The sequence below is a fragment of the Spinacia oleracea genome, chromosome 1 (genome assembly GCF_020520425.1).
Source record: "Spinacia oleracea cultivar Varoflay chromosome 1, BTI_SOV_V1, whole genome shotgun sequence".
Taxonomy (NCBI): Eukaryota; Viridiplantae; Streptophyta; class Magnoliopsida; order Caryophyllales; family Amaranthaceae; genus Spinacia; species Spinacia oleracea.
Window position 1 is genome coordinate 133,113,475 of NC_079487.1, and position 11,031 is coordinate 133,124,505.

At 35.1% G+C, this 11,031-nt stretch overlaps 1 protein-coding gene across 1 annotated transcript; it reads right to left on the reverse strand.

The window, feature by feature from the left end:
- Positions 1–9,930: 9,930 nt before the first annotated feature.
- LOC110785627 (21 kDa seed protein-like) lies at positions 9,931–10,689 on the reverse strand. The gene has a single exon (XM_021990115.2). The coding sequence runs from the start codon at positions 10,687–10,689 to the stop codon at positions 9,931–9,933; it is 759 nt and encodes a 252-aa protein (XP_021845807.2).
- Between the last annotated feature and the right edge of the window lie 342 nt (positions 10,690–11,031).

The window sequence follows — 11,031 nt, forward strand, 5'->3', positions numbered from 1 at the left end:
TAACTAATTGTTAAAATTCATTTAAGTTATTAATATAATTGAATAAATACAAAAAGGATGGAGTATGTGGGAAATAGAAAGTGTGGTGGGGTTTAGTGAATAGTAAAAGTAAAAGTGGTGAGGAGTTTTTTATTTTGCTCATTGGTGGGATGAGTTTGTTGTAACAAAATTTGTATGTGAGGAAAGTGATGTGCAGGAGTAAGAAAGTGGTAGAGAGATAGTGGTGAGGAGCTTTTTTTTCCATTGATGGGAGTGGTCTAAGCAAAAACGGCATATTAATTCTGTACATAATCCAAAAAACACGTGAGAGGAATGCAGCTTCAATAATTCGTTCCTCAAAGACAAGGATTAAGGACCGCCAGTGATAGATGTGAGTCATGCGACAACTCATATAAATAGCCAGCCCCACTAATTTGTTTCTATTCGTTATCTTGAATTCATCCAAGCTAATGGAGGACCATTAAATAATTTAAATTGGTTAGTGTACTATTATTCATTATCTTCCATATATATTCATCCAACCAAGCTAGCCTTAGTAAGGAGTAAGGACCGCCATTGATGCGACTTCTCTTACAAATCGAAGGACAGCTCCTCTAATTTAAGTAGCCTTCATTATCTCCTATCAGTTCATCATGGAGTAGCTAACTATGGACCACCAACGCCATTGATGATTGATCGTATACAACTTCGCTTACAGAGGAGTGAGGACCATTCAATAATTTAATTTGGTTACTGTACTAATGTACTACTTCCTCCGTTTCGGAAAGTTCTTTACGCTTAGAAATATGTGTCCAAAATATGAAAACTTTGACCGTAAATTCTCACTATTATATACATCAAAACGTTACATGTAAGATCTTGTTAGATTGGTCTCGGTATATATTTTCAGAATATCAACTTTTTATATTTTTTTCACATACAAAATTGGATATATTAGTAGTTAAATATTGCATTGGAGTCCGTGCAAATAGTAACTGTAAAGAACTTTCTGAAACGGAGGTAGTATGTATTACTCCGATTCATTATCTTCCATATATATTCTAATATTCATCAACCAAGCTAGGCAGCTAGCTAACTACCGCCAACGCCATTGATGCGTTCACGGAATACTACGTAATTACGTATTCCCTCTGAACCTAAATGTTTTTCCCCGTTTGTCACTTTACGCGGTTATTAAGGAAAAAGAAACATTGTAAGATTAACTATTATTAATGTAGTTTTATGGGGAATTGTTGCTTTTTTTTATTCCTTTTTCACAAGAAAATAAAATAGTTGAGGCCAATAGAATTTGAGGAATAAAATGTCAACTCATTAATCCATCCAAACTTAAACCAACCAATGAGATTACAAAGTTTTTTATTGATAAACCAATAAAATTACAAAGTTAAAATTACAAGAAAGAGATTAGAAAGGAAAGAAAATAAATGGGAAGATCATTTTGTGACACTTTAAAAGGAAATGGGAAAAACATTTAAATTCGAATGGAGTATATCTTAGCTTATTAATTAATGTGTAACGAAATACGGAGTAGTATATTAATTAGAATGAAAAATTACCAAATGAACCAAGCAAGTAATGAAGATTGATCGAAATGAAATATAATTAACGACAAACAAATTTCATACTAAAAATATCATTGATTGATATATACCGATATACGTAGTAGAAAAACAAAATAGACAAATATTAAATCAAGATTGGGCATCGCCGCATCGGTCCTTTGTCAATGAACCTTTAGAGAAGCCAGATGTACGTCCCTTCGACCTAATGGCAAAATTAAAATTACATATGTTTATTTGCTTTTTATATTTAATTTAATTGCATGTATAGGTTTTTATCTTTCAATTTCCCTTTTCTCTCCTCTTCTAGATTAATATCTAAACCTAGCTGAGTGTTGTCATTTTAACAAAACAAACGAAGTACGTAGTATTTCATTTCTATACATTTTTCCTTTTGGGAAACGCTAGGCAGACATTATTGCAAATTAAGGTCCAAAGTAGCGATATTTTGGAGAAAAGTGTTGGTACTAATAATAATGACATTAATTTGTACATCTTAATAATTAAACGTGATCAGAATCAATACTCATATGTTTAAATCGTGTAAATTCAAAACGATACATCTATTGAGATAAACGATAAGCTTTAAATTAAAAATGTATACTCTACCAATATATATTCCATATATGTATTAATTCTGCATATAATCCAAATAACATGCGAAAAGAATGCAGCTTCAATAATTCATTCCTCTAAGATTGGATTAAGGACAGCCAATATGATGCGACAAATCTTATAAATTGGCAGCCCCTCTAAGATTGGATTAAGGACCGCCATTGATGCGACTTCTCTTACAAATTAATTGCCAGCTCCTCTTATTTGAGTACCATACATTCATTATCTTCTATCAGTTCATCATGGGTAGCTAACTATGGACCACCAACGCCATTCATTGATGCAACTTTACTTACGGACTACTAGCTCCATATACTAGCTAATTAATTAATGTGTAACGAAGTACATAGTACGTAGTATATTAATTGTTAGAGCGTGTATTATTGATTTATTGTCGATTTATTGTCTTGTAACGAAGGGAAAACGAGCTTGAACAAGAATTTAATTAATTAACAGGACACGCAATTAATCACGTGTGTTTTGTTAAAAGATAGACAGATACTACGTACGTAGTAGTACTTCTTATCAACAAATGAAAACTTTATTCAAAAGTTATCAAATTTGATACTCACTCCGTTCCACTATAATCGTCACACCAATAAAAATATCTTATACGTAGTAATACGAAGTACTCCGTATTGTGTTATAAGAAGAGTATGCACATACGTTTCATTGTTTTCTTTCGGACCGAACTGTTTAGGAATCACATGCACAAATCAGTAAGTAAACATCATTAATCTGAAATTCGAATAACAACCCATTGTTTTGTTACCTTAAACAAGATGCATTTAGTCATTTCTTAAAAGGAATTTAATTAGAAATAAATTGAAGTTTTGTTTGTTAGAAAAACTCAAGTATGACTTTGGTTAAAAGAAGTCGGCACTTTACAATTTCACGTGATAAGTTTCAAGGTCTCTTTAAACTACGACCTCATAAAATCCGATGGAGTAATCAGTAATATCATCCAACAACAACAATTTAAAATCTAGGGATAAAACAAAACCAAAGAAGCAAAAGTTAAGCCGTCCGTACTAGTAGACCCAATATAAAGGTCCCCGTTTTTGGATTTCTTTCTCCTCAACAATTTTCACGTGAGAACCTCAACACTACTTAACCTGGAGGCTGGAGCATTAATACCAACGGTGTGCAAATTCGCATTCTCGGTTTTCCTTTAGAAATTTACTAGATTAGGTCCCGTGCACGCACGGTTATTTGAAAATTATTAATTGACCATCTTTTTTAACTGAAATATTTATCCCTTAAATCTATTGCGTAATTACTAAATCTCGAACATACTCATTTTATCATATAATATACAATTTTCGCTCTATTACGTATTACGAAGTATATATTTTATATGTTTAATATGATGATTTGACCAAATTAAATACTCCGTATTTGATATGCTTAATATGAATAAAGTATTGAGTAAGAATGTTTTTTATTATTGACATGACTATATGACTAAATATTATCAAAATTGTCTAATAATGTCATATTTAATAATCCTATAATTTTTTCTATGTATAACCATCACTACAAGAATTTGTATCTTTAACGACAACCTAATTACGACGGGTCAAAAATCCCGTCGCAAAAGGCTTTTGCGACGGGGCTAACAACCAAACAATGACGGGAATAACCGTCGCAAATGTCTTTTACGACGGGTTTACGACGGATTTACGACGGGATTTTCTATTAACGACGGCCCCCTTTTATGACGGGTTCGCGACAGGAAATCCCGTCGTTAATCAACGATTATTGACCTTTCGCGACGGGATTTTCCGTCGTTAATAGTACAATTTCTTGTAGTGCATTTATATAAAAGGAGAGAAAATAAAAATAGAATAAAGTAAAAAAAATTAGGAAAGGGTTTTTGGCGGGAAAAAATCGCACCAGGAATTGACACATGTCACTCCTGGTGTCTCTTTTAGTATATAGTAATAGATTTTGAGTACCCATTACTTTGGGTCGCATGTTTGAGATACACCTAGTAAAGTCAAAATCCGAAATCTTGAATTAATGTTATAATCCAGTCAAAGTTAAAATTTTACAACATGAAATTTTTATAAGGTACGTAGTAGTTAATTACTACCTCCGTTTCAAAAAGATCTTTACAGTTACTATTTACACGGATTCCAATGCAATATTTAACTACTAATATATCTAATATTGTATGTGAAAAAATTATAAAAATTTGATATTATGAAAATACATCCCGAGACCAATCTAACAAGATCTTACATGTAGGGGTGTAAATTGGATGGACTGGATTGGACTTTGCCAAGTCCAAATCCAATCCAAAATTTTTTGGACTTGGATAATTGAGTCCAAGTTCGATCCAAACTTTTTTCGAGTCCGATCCAATCCGATCCATAAAAAAATTATTGAGTCCGAATCCAGTCCAATCCGATCCAATCCAATTTATTTTTTGAAAAAAAAAATGATTTAAGTTTAATTTTTTAATTTTTTTTTTTTAACTCAAACGGTTCGAAAATAAATGTAAATAATTCTGTTACCGGGTAACTTTTCTAACACATAAAATAAAATACTCCGTACACGAGTATGAAATAGTGGGTATTAAATGATTTAACACCTATACTATAAGTCACTCCTTTATAAAGGAAAAATAAATAGCCATTAAGCAATAGATATAATTGTAAATAACAATATGTTATACACATTAAACACTTAGCCAAAAAAAGGTTTCAGTTCTTAAAAAAACATAACTTTAAATATATTAAAACTCAATAATCAACCATCACAGCCGACGAGAGAAAGCGGAAGAGAAAGAGGTTGACATGATATTTTTTGGGTTATGAGTTTTATATGGAGTGTAATATTTTGTTGTTTTTTGTTCCCCATAGTAAATAAGGCCCAAAAATCACATATTTCACAATAGTTTTTAAATTACAAATATTTATCTATAAATAAAATCTTAAAACTTTGGACTTAATTGGATTTTTGGACTCCAAAAGGTTGAGTCCAAGTCCAGTCCAAAAATAATTGGATTTGGTAATTTGAGTCCGAGTCCGATCCAAAAAATTTCAAGTCCGATCCAGTCCGACAAATTTGGACTGGACTGGATTGGACTTTGGACTTTTCTCAATCCACTTACACCCCTACTTACATGTAACGTTTTGATGTATATAATGGTGAGAATTTACGGTCAAAGTTTTTATAATTTGGACACATTTTCCAAAGCGTAAAGAACTTTCTGAAACGGAGGTAGTACAACATTTTTTTATAAGGTATTTTTTCACAAAAAATCAATTTTATAAGGTAGTTTTTTGACAAATGTACCTTAATTAAATTAGTGCCTGAAAGCCCTGACTTAGGTATTTACTTAGGATTCCCCTTGACCGATAAAAGACCGACTGCAAGCCAAGTTAGCCACATAGCTAGGAAAATTCGCAGTAAGTTGACTACATGGAAGGCTAATTGCCTTTCCAAGGCGGGGAGACTTGTACTAATCAAGTCAACTCTCTCCTCCATTGCCAACTATAGTATGCAATCCTTAGCTTTGCCAAAAAAAATCCTCAATGATATAGACAGTCTTTGTGCAAACTTTTTATGGGACTCCAATGCTGAAAATCGTAGAACTCATCTTGTGTCTTGGGATAGAGTGTGTGCCCCGTCTGCCTTAGGTGGCCTAGGAGTGAGGAAAGCCACGATTCTAAACAAACTTGCAATGATCAAACTGTGTTGGAGACTTAATAATTCTAAAAATCTGGCTGCAACCCTAATTAAAGAAAAATACATAGCAAATAGGTGCTACCCAAAGAGCTTTAAACTGGGGTCCCATGTTTGGCAAGATGTGGGCAAAGGGTGGTTTTATTATTCTAATCTGTCGGTTTGGTGTATTGGCAATGGGGAACACATTAATCTGTGGGAGGATAACTGGACCGGGAAGGGAAAATTAAGAGACATCATCCATGGTCCTCTAATAGAGAATGAGAGCAACCTTACTGTGAGTAATATAATTGTTAATAATGCATGGTGTCTTGATAACCTCTCTGTGCCCATTCCCCCTCATCTTCACCAGTGGATCCAGGCTATCCCAATTACGGCCAAAGGGTGTGACTTTCCGGTGTGTTCCTTGGGGGAGGGGAAGTTCTTTGACTCTAAATCTGGCTACTCCCTCCTATGGGAAAAAGATCTCCAAAATCTGCAGGGGAAAAGTGGGGATTGGGCAATCCCGTGGAAAGTGGAATGTACCCCTAAACTTCAAATATTTCTGTGGCTAATTATGTGGGGGAGAATTCCTTGTGCGGCCCATTTGGCCCATAGACACATTATTCCTAACCCTAACTGCTCGTTTTGCCCAAGTATTGAAGAAGATATGAACCACTTGTTTAGGGACTGTCCTAGGGCAACAGAATTTTGGGACGAGACTAGTAAGGACAACCATCACAATCTAGGATCCTCCCTTTCCTTCAAAGAGTGGTTTGAGAGCAACATAAATAGAAAAGATCCACCTAATCATGCTTCGAGCCCCCTGTTTCAGTGTGGAGGAAAACTCTTTGGCTTGCTAAGGAGTTCTCTACTGCTGCCTCTATTATAAGAAAAAAACCCAAATCTGTCGTCTTGGAACTGGTTACTTCTAACCTTCATGTCCAGGTTGATGCGTCATTTTGTTAAACATCTCTTGCAGTAGGTTATGCAGCAATATGCAGGTACAAAAATGGGCTATGGAAAGAGGCTATGACGGGCAAAACCACGGCAACAGATGCATTAAGTGCAGAATCGCTGGCGATATTCCATACTCTAAAGTGGTGTAGTGATAACAACTGGAATAATATCACAATTTCATCGGATTGTGAAAGAGCATTGCTAGGAATCAATAACGAAGACCACCCAAAGGACAAGATGACTAATATTTATTCAATGTGCAGGGAGTACCTCGGGAGAATTCAATCAGGGTCCCTAAGGAGCGTGCCGAGACAAGGAGTGAAGGATGCGGATCATGTGGCTAGGAAAGCAAGGCTGTTAAACTGCCCCCCCTTTAATTATGTAAACATTAACCCCCCAGTAGATGTTTATGCTAGTATTTGCAAAGACAATGATGTTATTTGTGTAGGCCCTTCATCTGTCAGTGATGGAGCGGCGGGTAACGATAACCCGTATTTCTGTAATTTCGTAGGTTAATCTAATGCATGGTACTCTATTCTAACCAAAAAAAAAAAAAAAATTAAGTACTACTTACGGAATAAAACAAAGAAAAGTAATGCAAAAGTAAATAAAAAAAAAACCTTGTCTTTAAGGCACGCCTAGAGTAACTGAATTGGTCATCTCAAAATATATAAGCGTAAAATATTTACTTCACAAGTCGAGTCACTAACAGGTTATGTAGTTAAAATCGGGTTAAGGTCATTGTCGGGTATCGAATCGGGTTGAGATCATGTTCAGTCCGGTCTGTTTGGTTTTCGGTCCTCTTTCAGTCGGGTACGGGGTCGGGATCGTATCATACAACATCGGGTTAAAATCGATTATCGATTATTTCGGATCGGATTTTGGGTTACTTGTTTTACGAAAATTTTGAATCATGATCGGTTACAAGTTCGATCGATTCAGGTCGGAATTTTGGACCGGATCAATTTTTAACAGCTATACCTGGAACACTAATACACCACGGTGTGCAAATTCGCATCTTTTTGAATCCTAAACCGTATTCACAACCTCTAGTACCCACTTGTACATTTTCTTAATCATATTCATTGGGGGTGAAAATGATGAATACCTATTAACATAAATACCATTTCTAATATTTGAGTAACCAAAAAGCTCCACTAACTAGGAACGCCGCTCCTCTCTCCCTCTCCTTTTTCTCTCTTCTCTCTCATCTTTTAGGGTTTTAATTTTCTTGGCCGTTTAGGCCGGAAGTAGTCTAATTTCTTCGGAAATTAGACTATTTCCGACCCTTCTTCTTGCTTTTCATTGTTTTCTTTTCATGTTTTTTCTTGTTTTTGGTTTCTTTTCTGTTGATTTGTTCCCAATTTATTATTGGGTTGTTCCCAATTTATTTTGGTTTTTCCTGGAGTTTTCTAGGTTCTTGATTCCCATTCATGGATGAGAATTTTTTTAGGGTTTCAATAATTGGGAAGGAGATTTGGATTCATACAGGTTTAGGGTTTATCATCAACTCGTCGATCAGAATAATTCGTGCGCAGATTGCGAAGGGCTCTACTTGGAAAGATGTGAAATCATCGAAAATCACTGCTCGCGTCAAGCTAGAAGCGGTGGAGTACGAGATGTGCTTTAGGATGCAGAATAGTAATTGTTTTGATTGTAACAGTTATGTATTTTCTTTGAATCTGTGGTATGCAGATACTTTTTATCATTGTAGATGCCGTATGGCTTATTATTAATGGATATTGTTCTTCCCCGTCCAAAAAAAAAAAAGCTCCACTAACTAGAGTGACTACTAAAGCTACTGAATCACTGACAAAAATCCATAGACCACTGTTAGTTATTAATTCTAATACTAATATATTAAAAATCGTTCATAAGAATGTCTATGGGTGATGTACCCACGTGTAATCCTCCTCTTTACCCATGTCAATATATATGTCATTCACTCACCTAGTATTATGTCGTGTTATGGACAATCAAAAATCAAATTAAATGAAATTTTAAGACTTGACCTTAAGTGTCGAAGATAACATTCAATGTCATCTAAATCGACCACCAATTATGGTTTGTTGCTTCACATTAGTTATACATACTCATGAAATTAAATGAAGTCTAAACAACTAATTTTATGTGACTTTTTATTTTCAAAGGACTATTTTGGAATTAAGAAAATTGAAGCATTAGATATTTAGATCAAACAACCATAAAGAGACATGTTTTTCACGATTCTCTTAAGCATCAATGCCCCCGACATATCTAATTTGCTACTCCCTCAATCTATCCCTTTTTATTCTTTTGTTTGGTATTGTACACGCGGTTTAACAACAAATTAATATTGATAAAAATTTCACTTTTTTTATTAAACAGTCCAAATTATGTTTATTGATAATGTTTTGACTTTTATCCAAGATATGACATTGAATAAGTGAGAGAGATTTAACTTCTCAATGGGAAAATGTAAAAGGTTTAGTGTACTAATGATTTTAATTAATTAAAATAATAAATTGCACGATTTTTTATAGAATAGTAAGGACATTTATGATACAATATATTTCGTAAAAGAAAAGATTCTAAATAAAAAAAATCTAAAATGGGACACTAAAAACAAAAAACGTAAAGAATAAAAAGTAATGGAGGAAGTATATATATTAATTTAAAGCATTATGTTCCTGTATACAACAAATTAAACTTATTTTAAGATGGTCTAATTAGAAAATTAATTATTTGGCATGACCTTTTCCCCGTGAAGAGTCTTTTGATCTTTTGTAGAATTGAAATTGAACTAAATTTGATGAATTGATTATACATCGATCTACCACAACAAGACAAAAATTCATCAACAAACTTTATTTGTTCCATCAAAATAAAAACACATATCCCTCAACTCTCACAATGAGAGAGACAATTAACACCATTACTCCATTGGCATAAAACCCAATAATTAGGTAAATGAAACGGTCCATGCCATGACGGATATTTATTACGCGTAAACATGAAATAAGAAAAGAGGGGATTACCACCGACAAGCCGGTGATAGCTAGCCCCGACCCTAGATCAAACGGAAACACTTATTACTTCGAAGGGACGAAGGCCCTTAATACGGAGTAAGGTACGTACTCCGTAGCTAGTAGCTACTACTGGCAGTAGTAGTACTAGCAGTAGTAGTAGTAGTAGTGACCTTCTTGAATACAAAACCAAAGAAGGGAAGAGGGTTATCAATTGGTACAAGACTTAACATCGACAAATCCCAAGGGCCGGGTAGAGTAGCATCCAACTGTTGACAATACTCAGTAGGAACAACAGATTCAGGACCAGTACGACGACTATCAGGAACAACATGTACAGGTTCAGGACCAGGTTTAGGTACTGCGAAACAATACACTATCCTATATGAATTAGATTTAGGAAACGGTAGTTTCTCGATCTTGAACCAGTTGGTGAAGGTTTCAGCACCGGGGTTTCCGATTTCTCCATTGGTAGTTATGTAGAATACCCCAAGCTCATTTGAACTTAGCTGCCACACCCCTTGGTTCCTGCACATGGCGCTTAGCCCGAAAGCAATGTTGACGTCTGAACTTAGTGTGATGTTTTTCTGTGAAAGGTCGGCAGGGTAGAAACTTACGGGGCTGCCTCGATTATTCCAGCTCCTATGTTGACCTACGTATAAAGGGCAAATGCCACCCAAGGGTACAGCGTTTAAGCCGCCACGGCCTGCTCCCCTGGATCCCGAAGTGAGGACGTAGTATTGTGAGCCTGCTTCTAATGGGTTACCATCGATGTCAACGACTACGGAGTCGGCGGCCGTGGCCGTGGCCGTGGCAGGAGAGAGAAAAAGGAGGGTTAGGAAAATGGTTGCAGCTGGAAGAAGAAGGTGATTAGCCATTGTATATTATTGTTTGGTTTATGTTTAGGGTTTGTAGTTTTTGAGTTGGTGCATAGAAATGGTTAGGGTAGGATGGCCTTTTATAGTACTAGAACTGTGTACGTGTCTGGTAACATGATGGAAATGATGTAAAACAAAAATAAAGGTACGTTCTCTAATACGGACAAGTAGGATAAGAAGGTATTTTTTAGGTAATTAAATGTCCTCCACTCAAATCACTTATTGAGTTATTTCATCATCTTAGTAAGGTACTTCCTCGGTTTCATACGGAGTAACATTTTCAGATTTATTGTTCATATTTGGAGTATCGTTTACCATTCATATTTAATTACTACGGATTGA